The sequence below is a fragment of the Hyperoodon ampullatus genome (assembly GCF_949752795.1).
Source record: "Hyperoodon ampullatus genome assembly, chromosome: 6".
NCBI classification, from domain to species: domain Eukaryota; kingdom Metazoa; phylum Chordata; class Mammalia; order Artiodactyla; family Ziphiidae; genus Hyperoodon; species Hyperoodon ampullatus.
In genome coordinates this window covers 120,164,669-120,181,719 of record NC_136919.1, presented here as the reverse complement: position 1 = coordinate 120,181,719, position 17,051 = coordinate 120,164,669, and the positions used below count along the sequence as shown (strand labels likewise).

General features: G+C 50.2%; 1 protein-coding gene across 1 annotated transcript in view; it reads left to right on the top strand.

The window, feature by feature from the left end:
• The window catches only part of XKR6 (XK related 6), a gene marked incomplete at both ends in the record, with an annotated part of 271,263 nt that extends 261,399 nt beyond the window's left edge, over nucleotides 1–9,864 (top strand). Inside the window, one exon of the mRNA XM_079706102.1 lies at nucleotides 8,900–9,864. Within this exon, the coding sequence (XP_079562228.1) occupies nucleotides 8,900–9,864 (965 nt within the window). The remainder of the gene's footprint in view (nucleotides 1–8,899) is intronic.
• Nucleotides 9,865–17,051: the final 7,187 nt, after the last annotated feature.

Below are 17,051 nucleotides of genomic sequence, written 5' to 3'. Positions count from 1 at the left end.
ACAGATCCTTTTACCTCTCTGTGCCTTGGTCTCCTCTCCTATACAATGGGACACCAGTAGACACTTCAGGGGACTACTGTCAGGATTAAACAAAATAACTTATGCAAAGTATCTGGCATAATGCATTGGCATTGGGAATGTTATTCCTCTTCATCTCCGTCTTGTACCCTCAAGGTTTTCTTCTAAAGGCCACAGGCATAAATGGAGGCTCCCGGGGAATTCTCCTTTCCCCGGGGGAAAATGGCGGGAGGGAAGGTGCCTGGTGGGTCACAGACCCCTTTCCCTATGGGCCCCTTTGAGAATCAGGGGACAGCTGTGGACTGTCTCATGAGAAAAATACCCACACGGTTTTGCACATAGTTTCAGAAGGAAACTTGGGAAGCCCCCCTTGGGGGCTCACATGCATCACGGCACGTACGAACTTAAGGAAAAAGGGAACAAGTAAGAGAGAAAGTGTATGCAGGTGGCGGGAGATGCTAAGGTGGGAAGTTAAGCCTGGAAGGTGGGGGAGGCACTGGGGGTTGCAGTTTTCAGTGTGCTGGCCAGCCATGGCCTGGCTGAGAGGCCAAGCTCTGGTAAAGGCCTTAGTGAGGTGACACTTGGGGACCTGGGGAAGGGCCCCCAATGTGGAGGACGGAGCCAGCGCACATGCCCTGAGGCGGGACTATGCCTGGACCACATGGGACAGGGGGAGTGAGGGGCTGGCATGAGGTGACCTTGGAGCAGGAAGGGGCCGTCTCATGTAGGGCCCAGGATGAAGGCCTGGTGCCACGAGAGGGACTTAGGTTCGAGGCCATTGGAGAAGGCAAGTGGTGCAGGGCGTGGGTGGGGACTCGATGGCACACACTTGTAACTCTAGGCAGTGTCACGAGGGGCCCTACAGGCCTTATAAGGACCACGGCATTAACCCTGAGCAAAGCAGTGTGTTGGTAGGAGAGGCTGGCCGTGCCAGGTTTAGAGGCCAGAACTATTTCCCTGGCTTAAAACAACTTCGGTTCATTTCTTGCTGTTGCGCCTTTATCACAGGTCATTGTGGCGGGGGTGAGGGAGCGTGACCTTCCTCCTGGATGTGACACACACATGCTTCTGCTCATGTGCCAGTGGCTGGGACAGGTCACAGGCGCAGCTGAGTTCGGCAGGGCAGGAAGGCATACCCTCCCTGGGAAAAGGTTGAAAGTCAGGCACCGTTGACAGGCTGCCATGCCTGGGAGGTCCCGAGGAGAGACGTACCTCGGCTTAGTCACTTTGGTGGAATTGCGAGTGGCCTGTCGGGACAAGGGCGGATGCAGGGAAACCCCCTAGGGGGTCCTCCCAACAATCTGGGCAAGAGAGATGAAAAAGAGGTGTCACCACCTCTGCACTTACAGGCAGGCTCAGGGAGGGACCTCCAGGGTGGGTCCTTGGTTTTGCAGGCCTACAGATTGGCCATCGGTGTTCACAGAGATGATCAGAGGGGCTCGATAACCAAATTAATAAGAAATTGATATAGAAACCTGAATGCTCATTCCTTCACTTATGAACGGGGATGGGAAGACATACCTTTCCAGTGATTCAAAAGAGAATCTGAGTTTTGGAGTTAGGTAGCCTGTGTTCAAATCCCGGTTCTGTGATTCCTTAACTACTTGATATGGAAAAGTGGCTTCGACTGTGAGCCTTCATCTCTGCGTCTTATTTTTATTATTTATTTATTTATTTATTTTGCGGTACTTGGGCCTCTCACTGTTGTGGCCTCTCCCGTTGCGGAGCACAAGCTCTGGACGCGCAGGCTCAGCGGCCATGGCTCACAGGCTTAGCCGCTCCGCGGCATGTGGGATCTTCCCGGACCCGGGCACGAACCCGTGTCCCCTGCATCAGCAGGCGGACTCTCAACCACTGAGCCACCAGGGAAGCCCCATCTCTGTGTCTTAAAATCAGCCTCAGATACATTTATAGGGAAGAATGATCCAGTTAATGGGGGTCACAGCATAGAGTCTGGGCCAAGGTAGCTGTTCAGTAGAGGGGGTATTTTATTGTTATTGAAACTTATTAGAGATTAGCAGGTGACATAATGAGCCTGAATTCAGAGCCAATAAAGAGATTTGTCACAGAAACCATGGTAAGACAATGCTCTGTAACAGAGACTCCTGCTGTGGGGGCCAGATTTGAATTCTGTCCCGCTTGGACCATCTCCCTGATGTTAAGGGGCATGTTAAGGTATAATTTCTCAGATGTCAGCTTTCCTGAATTATTCCAATCCTCCCTTCCTTCCTGTGTTTACATCACGCCACTCTGACTGGCCTTGGGTCTTTTCAGATTGCCTCAGCCACCGGCGTGTCTGTCCTGAGGGTTACATCCACAGTGACGGATGCCATCTTTTATTTTGACCCTTCCTAAAGGTCAGTCTGGAAATGTCAGGAGCATCTTAAGGTGACCCCATGTGGTAACCTCACGTGGGGATCACACTCTCTCCAAATACAGAAATGGGACTAAAATGAATATGTCAGTGCTTGCAAAAGTCTACTGCTCGAAGAAAACTGTTAGACCTTAAATTATTTACTGTGGATGTATTTTCAGTGTAAGCTCAAAAAGGAGATTGATTTCTTTGTTGCTGCCGCCTCAGACTTACAGAATATAATTCTGACTGATCGCCAGGCAGTTCATCTGATTTGCTTAGAAGTATGGAGTAGGAATGTGGAGGAGAACATGACGAGGCTCCTCTAATTTGCAACAATGTTCGGCAAGCTTAAGGGGTGTGCTGATAGATGCTTAACAACCAGTTCTTAGCAGGGTTGGAAGGAACCCTAATTTGTAGCATTTGCCAATTTCTGTGGTGTAAATATTCCCACCGCACCTGTTTCAGGCCTCTCACATGACATCAGCCAGCCCACAAAATTCCTGCCCATTTGACAGTTGGATCTCGGAAGCCAGGATGACTGGCCCCAGCACGCAGACCGTGAGTGAGGAGTGAGATAATCCCAGGGGTCGGTGGTCGCACTTGTGCTTACTTCTGTGTAACCCTGGCCAAGTTCCTTGACGTCTCTGAGCCTGGTTCACAGGTGGCATCCTTGAGGCTGGTTTCCTTTCCCTGGTGGCCCGGGTAGGAAAGTGCCTTTATATCATCACTCCCTTGCTGTGTCCCTTGGGTGGAGGTTAGTACAGGAGACAGGCAGTGATGCTTAGAGAGCTGTGCCCACAGCTGCCTTATCTTTTTCTGAGAGCGTTTCTAAACACAGGCTGGGCTTTTTTAAAATGTAGGAAGATGGGTGAAGTTTGATGGGTGGAAAGAGAAGAATTGCCCGTCTAATAGGAGCTCAATCCGAAGAAAATAGACAGTGGAAATTAGACGAGCAGGTGGTAGACTTCCCCCAAACCTTAGCTTCAGTGGTAAAAGGAGAGAGGAGGTGAGGGCTGAGAGAGGCAGATGTTGACCTTGACGTGTGGATAGACAAATAGCAACTTGAGCCTGTTTCTTGGTTTGGGGAATCTCTGGGGGACCCACCCATGGGGGTACAATGCCATATAAATTAGGTGAGTCACAATGGGAGTGTGGCCACGTCCACATCTCTTAAATTCAGAGTCAGTCTCCTCATCTGTAAAATGGGGATAACAGCCCAGCAGGGAAAGGATGCCGTAACTGGGGACTAGCTAATGGTCAAGTGTGAAAGACAGAGTACATCCAAATTACAGATGTCAGAGTCAGGGGGAGGTGCATGGGCCCAGTCCTCTGAATGCCACCCTTAGGAATTGGTCGCCAGCCTCACCGAGAGCTCTCGGTTGTGACTCGGGGGTCAGAAGTGAAGGGAGTTGGGAGAGTTAAGGGAGCAAGGAGGTTACCCTCGAGAAGGTTGCAGAAGAGACGGGAGAGGTGGGATCTCACGGCAGAGGGGGCAGGGTCCAGGGGGCTGTTCTTTGTACGCTGGCGGCACTTGCCCACGGAGACACGCTGGTAGGAGGGAGCTGGGAGCTAGGAGTCTGCACAGCTGACTCTTCTGCCCCCGCTGTGCTCTGCTCAGCGCCCCATCCAGTGCCTCCTCCTCCTCGAGCGCTTTCCAGTGTGTGATTTAGCGTTGGGACCAGAAGGGAGCTCTCTGTGGCAGAAGGGAGAACAGAGCAGCTGGTGACAGGGCCGGGCATTCACCGCCCCCGCTCTGAGAAACAAAGTCCAGCAGTGGACCCCACTCGCCCAGGCTCACAAACAGCCCTGGGGCCAATCCAGGCGCTCCTGCGGCTTCTCAGACACTCCTTGAACCCGCGTGCAGCGTTCCCCCGGCGAGACCGTCTCGCGGTTTGGTTTCTCCTCGAGTCCCCTTTCTGGCCCCCATTCCCTGGCCCCCAGCGCCGCTCTGCTCTGGTCCATCCGGGTCATGGCCCTGCTGCTTCTGGCCAGACTGCAGCCTCCCTACCTCGCCCTGATGACGGCCCTCCTGCCGCCCCGGTCCCTTGCACGGCATCACTCCTTTCCTCCTGGTTCCTCCACGTCATCTGCCCTCGACCCCTCTCTGATTTTAGGGTCCCGACTTTCCCCCAGACACCCTGTCACCCTGTCTGCTTCTCACGTGGTGGGACATCCACGCTCATTTTTTGCTTTGTTCCCCAACTGGCAACAGTTCAACTGACAGTGACCCTTGGATATTGCGGGGACACCACCAAATTGGTGGTGATGGTGACTTCCCAGAGGACCGCCCCTGCTTGGTCAAGGGCCTCCAACTGCAGGCTGCAGCCCCTCATGCTCTGTTCCGTGGGTCATAAGGTGTGGACATCCTGTTTCTGGAAACCTTAGCCCCTGGGTCTGGTGATCAGAGCCCCAAGGCCCCTGTCCCAAGCCTTTCTCAGGGGGTGGCCCCCACGAGGCTCTGGCTTAGTGACTTCCCAGATGGTGGGGCTGAACTTGGGTCACCCAGTGGGCCAGCTGCAATCCCCCCTTCCTGGTCTGCAGCAGGAAAAGCGAGCAAGCCGTGAAGGTCACTGCCCAGAACTCGTCACAGCCGAACGTGGAGTGTTTTACAATTTCCAGTCTGATCTTTGCAATGCAGAAAATGATGGAGCTGTAAGTGAGAGGAATCATAAATGTGCCCAGGCCTGTCTGAGAATTTCACTGGGGGCCATGAGGCTGCTTCCACAGCCGGTTGCTGTGGTCTTGGGGTCTTGGCCAGGATAATGCATTGACTTTTGGGTTGACCTCGGGCCAGACAGAAATCTTCCAAGTGAGCCACTGCAGGAGGAAAACCCTGCACTTCCTCCCTCTGTAATAATATACGCTGCAGGCCTTTGAAGATTAATCACTTAACAGAGGGAAAGTGATCTCAGTTAATTCTGCTGGAGTCATCTCTTTCTTTGTGGCTTGAATGTTACTTTCCTGAGGAAGGTGGAAGAGAATTCAAATTTGGTTTTTAGCTCCATAATCAGGGGCCTGTAGGTACTACACCTCCCATCCACTCTTGGCAAAAGATTCAAATCCTTTACACCCAGAGGGCCCAGTCCCTTCTAAGGCCAAATCTGGAGGGTCCATTAGTACGGTGGCTACTTTCAAGGCCATGGAGTCTGAGTTTGAATTCCAATTCTACTTCTTGATAGAAGTATGATTTTTGAAAAATATCTTGTTCATCAAAAAAACGGAATTGGAACACTGTATCCAATATCACAGACTAGGTGGCTAAAACAACAGAAATTTATTGTCTCACAGCTCTGGAGGCTGGAAGTCCAAGATCAAGTGTCGGCAGGGTTGATTTCTCCTGAGGCTTCTCTCCTTGACTTGCAAACGGCCGCCTTCTTGCTGTGTCCTCACGTGGTCTTTCCTCTGTGAGCACATCCCAGGCATCTCTGTGGGCCCAAATGATCTGTTCTCATAAGGACAATAGTCATTAGGGTGGATTAGGGCCACCCTAATGATCTCATGTTACCTTAATTGCCTCTTTAAAGGCCCTATCTCCAAATGCAGTCACATAGTAAGGTCCTGGGGGTTAGGGCTTCAACATAAGAATTTGGGGGTGGGAGAGGTGGGGACATTGCCCATAACAAGTGCCTACATCACAGGGTTCTTCTAAATAAGATACACACTCAGTGAATCATGGTGTGTGGTTTCTCTGGGGTAGCCTCTGTTTCCTGTTGGATGCGTGGGTTTGAAGTGGGTGGTCTGTGAAGCTCCAGAGGATATAACGTTTGGCAATCTACAATTTCACCATGTCGGGAACAGATGAGGCAGAGAGGTAAGACGGGGGCTGGACATCAGCCAGCCCACAGGCCCCCGGCCAAGTGTCAGCTCTCAGCCCTCCATGTGACGGTCTCCCGAGCCCCCCTTGTAATTCAGCAGTGATGTCTTATGACGTTCGGGGAACATTCATACCACATCCTAGAGAGAACTTCCAGAAACGCTAACCGTGGACCGAGGCAGTGTGTGCGTCGGCTCAGAGGGGAGTGATTTCTGCAATACCCTGAAACCATAGGCATGGATCTGGAAGTGGCGTAGGTGACCCAGAAGATAGATTGATGATGAAGGATTGAATTTCGCTTCACCAATGCGGTCAGTGGACGTTTGAATTCTTCTTTGCTCATCTTGGGCATGGATGGGGCTACCATTACAGCACACCGAACAATGAAATCAGGACGGTAACAGCAGAGGGGCTGTCCTGCTTCCACACCCCAAGTTCGTTCAGGAGCACACTCAGAGTTAGACTGGATCAGACCACGCTTCGGCAAAAGCTAACGTCTTACTTCATGAGCTTGTGCTTTTCTGCAAACAGGGGAAGTAATACCTTTTGCTTTATTAGAAGAAACAGAAAAATCAAGCCTTCTTTCCATTCAGCTGCTGTAGAGATCCGCCTGATCACTGAGGGTCGGTAGCACCTCTGAGATGTATCACTTTTAGCATCAAGAAATGGGTTCACCAGGAGAGGGGTAATGCCGCAAAGAAGCTTTCCAAGGATGCTCCAGTGTTGGTAAGAAGCCTGGCCCAGGCGATCAAGATGACTGCACATCCCCTGCCATCCAGAAACCTACAGCCTAGATCACGTGACTCCCAAGGGACCCCATTCCCCTCCCTGCCCCGGCCTCCAAAGAACACGAACACAGGAGGCTCTGAAAGGTTAGCATAGCTACTGTGACATGGTCGCAGGAGACCACACGGCTTCAGCAGAGGCTGGTGGAAATGCCCTGTGTGTACAAAGGGCAGAGCAGGACACACATAAGTATTGTGTTCAGAACTTTCCAGAACAGTGAGAGGAAAACCATCAGGTGTTTTCAAGGTTGGCTTCTATGGAGAAACTGGCGTTGTTTCTTCCCTGTTTATTTTCCACATTGGCTGTGATTCTTGCAAAAGCAACACATCCTCATTGTCACAGTTAACCTTCCAGGCTTTTCCTGTGCTCTGCCAACACACTGGGTTTTGGCATCAGACTCTAATGTTCTGCAAGCCGCAACCGGTGCATCTCCCTGAAATGTTGGAAGGGAGGTGCCGCGTGGGATGGGTGGGGAAGGACAAATGGGCGGGGCGGGGCAGGGAGTGACAGAGGACTTTGATCCTTCACTGGGGTTCAAGTGGAGAGGTGAGGAGGGGCCTGGGAAAGACCAACAGAAGGCTGAGCTCTGGGCCAGCTTCCAGGGTCTCCTGATGAATGAGGCTCCTGGATCTGACCTTTGGGCTTAAGAGAGGAAACGACCAGGTCACTTTGATGTCAGCCTGGAAGAACGCCGTAGGGGAATCGTGCTCTGGGGTGAAGGTGGGGAGTTTGATAAGGAGGCGGTGGCCCATGGGGTAGTGTTCAGGACTCCAGCTGAATTTAGCTGCATTTAATTCTGAAATTTTGGGAGAGAAGAAAGACAAAAGAGGCACTAGATGGACTGAGTGGAGGTAATGCCTGAAGGTGCAGTGGGGTGAGGGAGTCTTGCTCCAGAGGAGATAGTATGACGATGCCTGACTCATGATTGCCTGCTCATGGGTGGGTTTGGAGAGACTCCAGCCACTGTTGATTGTGTTTAGATTGATTGAGTTACAGATATCACATACGCAGCGTCATAAATAAAATTGCTCTACCGTCCCTTGGGATCAGACACATTCGCTTGCTCGTTGAGGAGACATGTAGGTAATGATGTGCGGAGGCCTTGGAAAGTTCCCCGGGCTAGGGAGGGGAAAGGCATCCCCAAAGCCCAAGTTACACTGCTCATTGCAGGACAGAAGCAGAGGAGGACAGGGCCTCACCCGTCAAGGCCTCAGGGAACCTTGAGCAGTGGCTGATTGGAGAAGGCCACAAGGAATGTGGAGAGACCACGAGAGACAAGAGTGAATGAGAAAGCAGTCAGAGAAACACAGGCTATCCCCGGGTCCTTGATCAGGGTGGCCTTAGGGAGTGGATGGGGAAATGCCAGATAGAAGAAGATCCCCTTAAGGGCTCCTTGGCCTTGAGTGAGCTGACGAGAAGGGGAAGGGTGACTCCAAAGCCTTCTCAGAGTAGAACAGTTGTGCAGCTTGGGGCAGTTAGTAAGCTCTCGGTCTTCACAATCGGTGATCCATTCTACTGGCTGCTCTGAGAGCACAGCCTGGTAGTGACAAGGACACCGACCCCGCCGTGAGCTTATGATCTCTTATAATGGAACACATGGGGTCCCTCCCACAGCAGAGGTGATGAGCCAGCACAGTGGTCCTGGCTCTCCAGCCCCTTGGCAAAGCACGCCAACCTCAGCTTCGCTCTTGAGCCATGGATCTCCAGAAGTTCTGGACCGGGTCGTTGACACTAAAGCTAGATTTCACAAGCTGTCAGCTTAGGGAGCAGCCATGGCCTCCGAGTTCGGGTCCTGATTTTGTGTTTCTTTCTCCCTCCTCCTTTAGATCGTGGTGTGTGTGGGCGTCTCCTCGGCTGGCAGCCCTGCTGTGCCCTGTGGTTGAGGTCCACGGTTTTGACTGTGTGGGTTTGTGTCTTTCCGGCAGGTGTCTCCTCTGTGACTTCCCTGATGTCCCTGGCTTGGGTGCTAGCCTCCTATCACAAGCTGCTGCGGGACTCCAGGGATGACAAGAAGAGTATGAGCTACAGAGGGGCCGTCATCCACCTCTTCTGGCGCCTCTTCACCATCTCATCCAGAGTTATCTCTTTTGCCCTCTTTGCTTCCATCTTCCAGCTCTACTTCGGGATCTTCGTGGTGGTTCACTGGTGCGCCATGGCCTTCTGGATCATCCATGGCGGAACAGACTTCTGCATGTCCAAGTGGGAGGAGATCCTCTTCAACATGGTGGTAGGGATTGTGTACATTTTCTGCTGGTTTAACGTCAAGGAAGGGCGGACTCGATATCGAATGTTTGCATATTATACGATAGTCTTGACCGAGAATGCTGCCTTGACGTTCCTTTGGTATTTTTACAGAGACCCGGAGACCACTGACTCCTTTGCGGTGCCAGCACTGTGTTGTGTCTTTATTAGCTTTGTGGCTGGGATTGCAATGATTCTCTTATATTATGGTGTGCTGCATCCCACGGGGCCGCGAGTTAAGGTCTTGGCCAGCTCCTGTTGTGCCGAGCTGCTCTGGGGCATCCCTTTGCCCCCCGATGTTGAGCCCATGGCGCCTCAGACCCCTGGGTACCGGGGGACCCAGGTCACGCCTACCAGAGCCGTAACGGAACAACAGGAGGATCTCACGGCTGACACTTGCTTGCCCGTTTTCCAAGTGAGACCCATGGGGCCCCCTACCCCGTTGGGGCGTCCTTACCACCCAGAAGGGCCCCTCATTAAGATTGACATGCCAAGAAAGAGATACCCAGCTTGGGATGCTCATTTTGTAGACAGGAGATTGAGAAGGACTATTAACATCCTGCAGTATGTCACCCCCGCCGCGGTAGGCATTCGGTATCGAGATGGACCGCTCCTTTACGAGTTGCTACAGTATGAGTCTTCACTCTAAGAGCATCTTGACCCAAGTTGAGAAGGGGACCTTAAGTTTGGTTTGCGGTGCACACCGCTTGCAAGGAATACAACTCCTCCCTTCCTCCAATACACAGAACTACCACCACCACTACCACCACCACCACCAATGCTACAAAAAAACAAAAAGAAAATAAGTCACAACCCCTTCAGATAAGCTTTCTTTCCAGTCGCTGTATGTATACAAAGATATTCTCTATGTTTTGTAAGTAAAAACAAAAAGAAAACCTTTCTTTTGTTTTTTACACATAAGTAACAGTATTGAAAAAAATCCCACACTATGGTTCATACGGTGGAGAAGAAGGAGTTGTCTCCACTCCAAAAGAAAAACAAAGTTTTATACCTTTACACCAAGTGTAGGTCATTTACGGGATTGGTGCTGATTGAAAGAACAAAACAAAACAAACACAAACAAACAAACAAACAAAACCTTCAACTGCCTTATGCCCTTAGGTGCTGAGTTTCATTAAGTACTGTCACGTTTTCTCATGCAAAACTCTCTGGTGATTTTTGCACTGGGAGAGGGAAAATTAAACAATCAAATGAAACCAATCTAGAAACGAAACAAAAACCAACCAACAAATAAAACACAAAGCAATCATTCTTCCTATCTGATGATCTGTATTGAAGCAAACAAATTGACCAAAAGCAAAAGCATAGACACCCCTCCCTCTCTTTGGTTTCTCTCGCCCTTCTCCCGTCCCTGCCCCCAACTTCTCAGCCCCTTCTTGGAGCCAAAGGGCCATTTGAAATTCAGATGGTTGGAAAAGCTCCTTGAAGCCTGACTAGGTGCCATTTTAGCGTTCACCTACTAAGAATCACATTTGTTTCCTGGTGAAAAGCAAAACAGAACAAAACAAAAACCACCCTGATAATTCGATAAGAAAAGGAAATTCTAAAGCAAATTAAAGGAGATTTCCATATATGTAATCAAAGAGAATCAGTAATAATAAAACTCAGCATAGTAGCAAAAAGAATGACATCAATTTAAAGGCACAATACTTAATCAGTGACTGGCGAAAATGATTTGTTCTGTCATTTTAAGGCCGTGAAAGGTATACATTTATCCCATGTGATATTGTGTAAGGCCTCTTCTGTTTCCATTTGGTGGGAAGCCTTAAATTGATCTGGAAAGAATTCTTCATTTTTCGTTTGTGCTTTTTAAAAATAGTAACACAAAGAGGAAAATTAGAACATAAAAAAATAAGTTAAATTGTAATAACTGACCCATTTCAAAGACTGTTTGGTGCTTCTGTCTTTCACCATTGTGGTTGGCTGAAAGTATTCAGCTCACTTGGTGCATCTGGGTTGAGTGGGAAATTTTGTGTGTGTCGTGTATGTGTGTGTGTGTGTGTGCGCCCATAGCACACGTGTGTGTGTGTGTGTCTGTGTGTGTGTGTGTCTGCTGCAAGGTCTTGCCAGAAATGTAGAAAAAACAATATAAGACAGACTCTGGGTATCGCTGAGGTGGAGTGTAAGGGGCTGGGAAGTGGGGAGCCGGCGGGGGCTGTTGCTTTACCTTGAGCCCCTGTATGATGGCGAGAGTCACACCAGCAGCATACTCTGGGTCTTAGAGGCCGTGTCATTTGGGTGAAAATTTGATTCAATTATTTATTTCCTCATTGTACCAAGTTGAATTTCTGGAGGTGTTGCGAGTATGTTCAACCATTTTTTAAATGTTATTTTTTCAAAGTATTGCTCTTGTAAGGAATATTCTGTTCTAGGGCATCGTTTCAATCCCATCTTATCTCTACTTGGGCACAAAAAAAAAAAAAAAGGAAAAGAAAAAAATCACAAAAAGAAAAAAAAATCTCCACAAACAAGATATATATATATATACGTCTATATACACACAATATTTTTAAGTAAAAATACTGTTAGTCTTTGTTGTGTGTAGCTGCGATTTTTTTTCTTAATTCCAGATATAACTGTTTAGGGTGCAAGACCTCACACTGAGCTACTCTTAAGAGAAGTTCAAAAACTGAGGAATTTTTTTTTTTATGTTTGTGGGGTTCTTTTAAAAATATGTTATTCAAAGAGGTTTCTCCTTTCCTCCCGTCATTGTTTATCTAAACCTGTAAAAAACAAACAAAGCAAAACAAAAAACCCCACACATTTTAAATTTCAGTTGGGTTGTAAAACTGGATTCTCCTTCCTTTGCTCAGACCCCTTTGATTTCCGTGATTCTTACTCAATTTGCAGTGCCGTCCTGCCCCCTCCCTCCCCAACGTGGCTGTCCCCTCGGGTTCTCCCTGGCAGCGGGACGGAGGGCAGAGGAGGGTCAGGAGGGCACGTCCAGGAAGCACTCCGCACAGAGCACACCCAGGCCTGGGGAGGCCCAGCCCTGCCAGCCTGTCCCCACCCATCTGAGGGCTGGTGCCCCTCGGCGATGAATTCGGAGTTCCAATCTGGTCAGAGGCGCTTTTCCTTTTTATTCTGCTTCCCTACCAAGGGCTTAGCTCCTGGCTTACTCTGCAGAGGCTGGAGGAGGTGAGGCCATTTGAGTGGGGCGCGATGCTGTCCATCCTGTGCATCCCATCCTTCCCGCTTGCTGGGGTCCCAGCTCTCGTCTGCCTCAGCCCTTTGGATGTCTGTCACCAGAGTGGTCCTTGATGCTGTCCCCTGTGCATCCCTCTGGGACCTCGGCCACTTGGACTTGTTTGTTCTCAGATTTAGTTCCTTTCTCTTTTTCATTTCGACGCAGTCACGGACGTTAATTTGCCACCTCTGTTTTACTAATACACATTCAGTGTTCACGGGCGTGCGGGCGTGTGTTTACATGCAATGGAGAAAACTGCTGACGTCCGTTGACCTGGAGCGCCAAAAGTCGGGGTGACTAGGGAGGGCTCTCTGGAGCCTTAGCCACTGGGAACAGAGTTGAAGACCACAGGATGTTTCAGGAAGCCTTTCTTTCCACCTGGGCTGGTTGGACTGGGCTCCACGGGACTCAGGCAGGAGGGTGCCCTGCCCCCCTGACATGCTATTCCCCACTCCCTTCATCGTGCCACAGCCTTTCCTAAGGCTGAAAATACACATCTATGAGCAGCAGCAGGGAAGTCCAGTTCTGCAAAGAGACAGGAAAAGGAACAAAAGTCAAGAGAGAAGTAAAGAACATGGGAGGGTGGGAGGGAGGAGGGAAACATAAAGAAAGTTTTCATCTGTCCTCTTACCCCATGAGAGGTGGTGGCCTCAGCCCACCCCAGGAATCCCATGTTAATCAGCATTTGCCTGACCCCTGACAAACCCTTAAGGGCGCTGAGCCACCAGCTCATGGTGCCCCAGCTGCTCCCCAAGGGAACACTTAAGATGTTTTAAAAAAAAAAAAAATCTCTGGGCCCACTTCTTGCCCAGAAATTCCTGATGAAAACTAATTAACAAGCTCCAATATTTAGTTCTGGTAGGAGATAAGCACACTGTACTGGGAGCTAGAGAATAAAATAGGAAACTATGTTTCCTTATTGCATCCCCATCAGATAGGCCCACAATCCCCCACAGAAAATCTGGCTCTTCTTTTCATTCTCAGAAAAGAATGAAGAATAAAGATGGTGGCATCTCTCAAGTCAGGCTGATTTTGTTAGCGTCATTTCTGTAAGCTGTTCTTCTCCCTTGCTCAGTAGGTCTGCCTCTTCTCTGGGCACCTGCGTGAAACCTCGGTCCCCTCACATAGCATCAAGGCAGTGTCCCCTGAGCTCACTGTCACAGGCCTGTGACATCCCAAACGAGAGCTAAGAGGGTTTAAATTCATCAGATGAGCCCCACTGACCTTACCCACCCCCAGAGTTTCTCATTTCTCCAACACATTCCTTCACTCTGTCTCCAGAAGGTTCCCCTTGTTCTGCGGGGTCAGACTTGTCCCAACAGGCAGGGGGCTGGGAGTGCTGTGACGGGCAGGCTCCATCTCTCTTGGTGGCACATGCCGCCGGCATGTCCCTCTTCAGTCAAGAAAGACAATACTTTCCTACGGCCCAGGGGCCCATTCATCCCTCCCAGATCCCCCAAACCCCACCTCCACAGGCACAAAGTCACCCCAGACACCCAGAGGCCTAACCCGTCCCCTCAATAGCCACAGCCCCTTTGAGTCCCAGGGTGGTTTAAAAGAGTACAAACACCTGTCTGGACCGAGGTCCTGAGGGTGGACCGCAGGCATCAGACCCTGTCCCAATAGGAGCCTTATTCTCGGGAAGAAAAACCTATAGGTTCTTAAAAAGTACCGAAGGACATCATTTTCCCCATTCTCCCTCTACTTTTATCCCCTCCCGTATAGTCATAGAGGTTTCCGGTGCTGATCTTGTCCAGAGGCCCTCTGAACGGGCATGGCCTCACTGTGTGCACCGAGACTCCCCTCACGGTGTTGACAGGCCCTCTGCGGGAGGCATACTTCCTCTTTCCCTTTCTGTTCTGCTCCTTGCTCCTGGGGGTCGGGAGAGCTCTAACGAGCCCCAGGCCCTGATGCCCCCAGACCGTAGCAAAATTTTGTTTCTCCATTACCTAGGAACAGAAGGAATAAGAGGACAGCAGTGTGCCCGCTCAGAGCCTTTGGGCTGGAGGAAAGGGTGTCAGGCCCTAAATTGATTGATGGGGGCTGGGGCGTGTTCTACACACAGCCTCCACACCCTCCTGCTGCTGGCTCTCAGATGGGGATGGGGGTCGGTTCCCTAGCATTTGCTTGGCCCACATGATGGCATTGTCTTTGCCAAGGAAAGTGGCTTCTTACTCCAAGTGAGCCCTTTGGAGGCCTCTGATGTAGGATGACAGCAGCTGGTGGGGGGGGTCTTCGTGAAGGACACACTCCTTGTGCACATTCATTTGATTTTCTCATCCAAAAACTAACATCTGTTATTTCTTCACCAAACTGAAAAATATTAAAATAACACTACCAGATTTGGCCTGGGGAAGGGGGTCTGTATCTGGAGAGTGGGAAGAGAAGACGGCTTATTGCAATGCCTTTCGCCTCATTCCAGTGATGTTCCCAGTCTAGAAAATGGCCAGGGAAATCTCGAAGAGCTCAGGGGAGACCGGGAAGAGCCTCTGCATGAGGGAAAAGGGGAGGACACAGAGGGCAGACTCATCCCCAGGGCCTGCATCTGCCTTAGACGTAGCAGTTCTGCTCATTTCGTTCTCAGACATTGATCGAGTACTAGATTGTGTCTGGCAGCCTTCCTCGGGAAGCACACACAGGTGTCCTATAGGAAGTGAATCTAAATCAACATCCGCTCCTCTTATTAAAGCCCAGACGTGCATGAAATCTCTTCATCCATCACTGGCCACTGTTGTACAAACATTACAGTCACGCGCACGGCACAGAAACAAACATGCCATCCAGATAAGCCACATTCCGTTCTCACCCACAGCTTGACCTCCTGGACATGGACATTGCAGTGGTCAGCCTATCGCAGCCTACAAAACCAGAAGCTCGTAAGAGGACAGTCCCAGAGGACCTTAAATCAGTGTTTCCCTGTCCCAGTTGCAAAGCCTGTGAAAAGGCCATCCTGCCTTCTCAGAGATTTTTTTCGAAGGCTCTCCCTGGGGGAAAAAGATGATGCTTAGTCTCATTCCCTGCAGTGGCAACCTAAGCCTCTTTCTCACCTCTCCTGAGCTATTTTAAAGGTTCCATTTCTTGCTTGAAACACTGCATCTTATGCTATTGGCCAAATATCAAAAGACAAGGGCACTGCCTTGATCTGCCTGCAGCTTTATTCCTCTGCCTGCCTCCTTCTGTCTGCCTTACTTGACTCTCCCGGGCACCATCTGTTTCTTCCCCTCCTCCTGGGAAGGAGCTGTGCCTTCTTATTCCCTGTACCTTTCCGTGTAGTGGCTGGCAGGACAAGGCTGGTATGTGTTGGAGCCAAAGGTCGGGAGTCCTATTCATGTCAGCTCCTGAGGGCAGCAGACGGACGCCGTGGGAGTTCCCCCTGCACACAGCCAACACTTGGTGTCAAGGGCTAAGAATAGACCAAATGGGAAATGAGCAGGCAGGACCTCAGGGGCTCCTGCCCTGGTGTGCCCCATCCCATGCAGAACAGTATGCACGCCCCAGTGGGAGCTGCCTGCCCTTGCCGACCCCTAACACGAATCGCAAGACTCCACACCGGAAACTGAAGTCAAGTCAGCTCACTCATGCTCGTCCAGGAGGGTCTACTCCTAAAATACATCCTCAGACCAAGGAGAACAAAGGAATAATTTCCTTTGGATATGGTGCCAAGTGGTCACCCAGCAAATGTCTCTCTAGAAGCGGCCTTTGGCCATTTGACATGGTGGATACAGACACCTGGTCACCTAGTAGATGAACTCCCTTGGTTTCTCCATCCTCACCATAGCTCAGGGGTCCTCGGGCTAGAGTGGGGCTGGGAGATTTGTGTCAGCTGTAGACCTCCTAGAAGCTCATCTTTGGACCCAGAAAGATCAGGAAATATCACAGGCTGATTCAGGGTCCCCACTGTGACCGTGGATAACTCACTTCACCTCTCGGTGCCTTGGTTTCTCCATCTGTAAAGTGGAGAGAAAGAAGGCCGGCTTCTTTCTTTCCTGCTCAGGGATGCTGTGAGGATTCAGTCATTATTGCCGGTAGCAGAGGCATCATATAAGGAATAGTGGTGGCCTCATTACTTGGGAAGTGGAACCACAGAAAGGTAGCGTGTTTTCTGGGTGCAGGGGCACCTGGAAGCTCCCAGGACAAGCAGCACGGCTGGGCAGGGAAGAGTCTCACATACCCGTAGCTCTTAGATACTTTACAGCACTGTGAACCCAGCACAGTGGGACTCCGGTTAGGCAACCGGCAGTCCCCTGGCTCAAGCCGGCCCCTCGCAATTCTAAAACCAAATGTCCTGATGTTAATTTTTCTTAAAGTACTGGAGAATATAGGGACGGATCAATTTGAAAACTGATATTCATGAAGCTTTGGGCAGACGAGAATGGGTGAATTTGGAGAGTATTTGGAGATTGTTTTTAAGGTGGTTGAAAGCTCTTCAGGAAATAGCTCTCACTTTTGTTCTTCCTTAAAATCTTTTTCAACATTGAGGGTCCTCTCATCAAACGGACTGGCCTTCTCTTTGCCTCTCTGCAGAATACAGAAACAGAACTTCGTTGCTGTTTTTTATTTTAAATCCCTTCAGCCAAAATGTGGGTCCCAATGTTGGGTTTTAATCATTCCCTGGTGTGCTTTGAGTG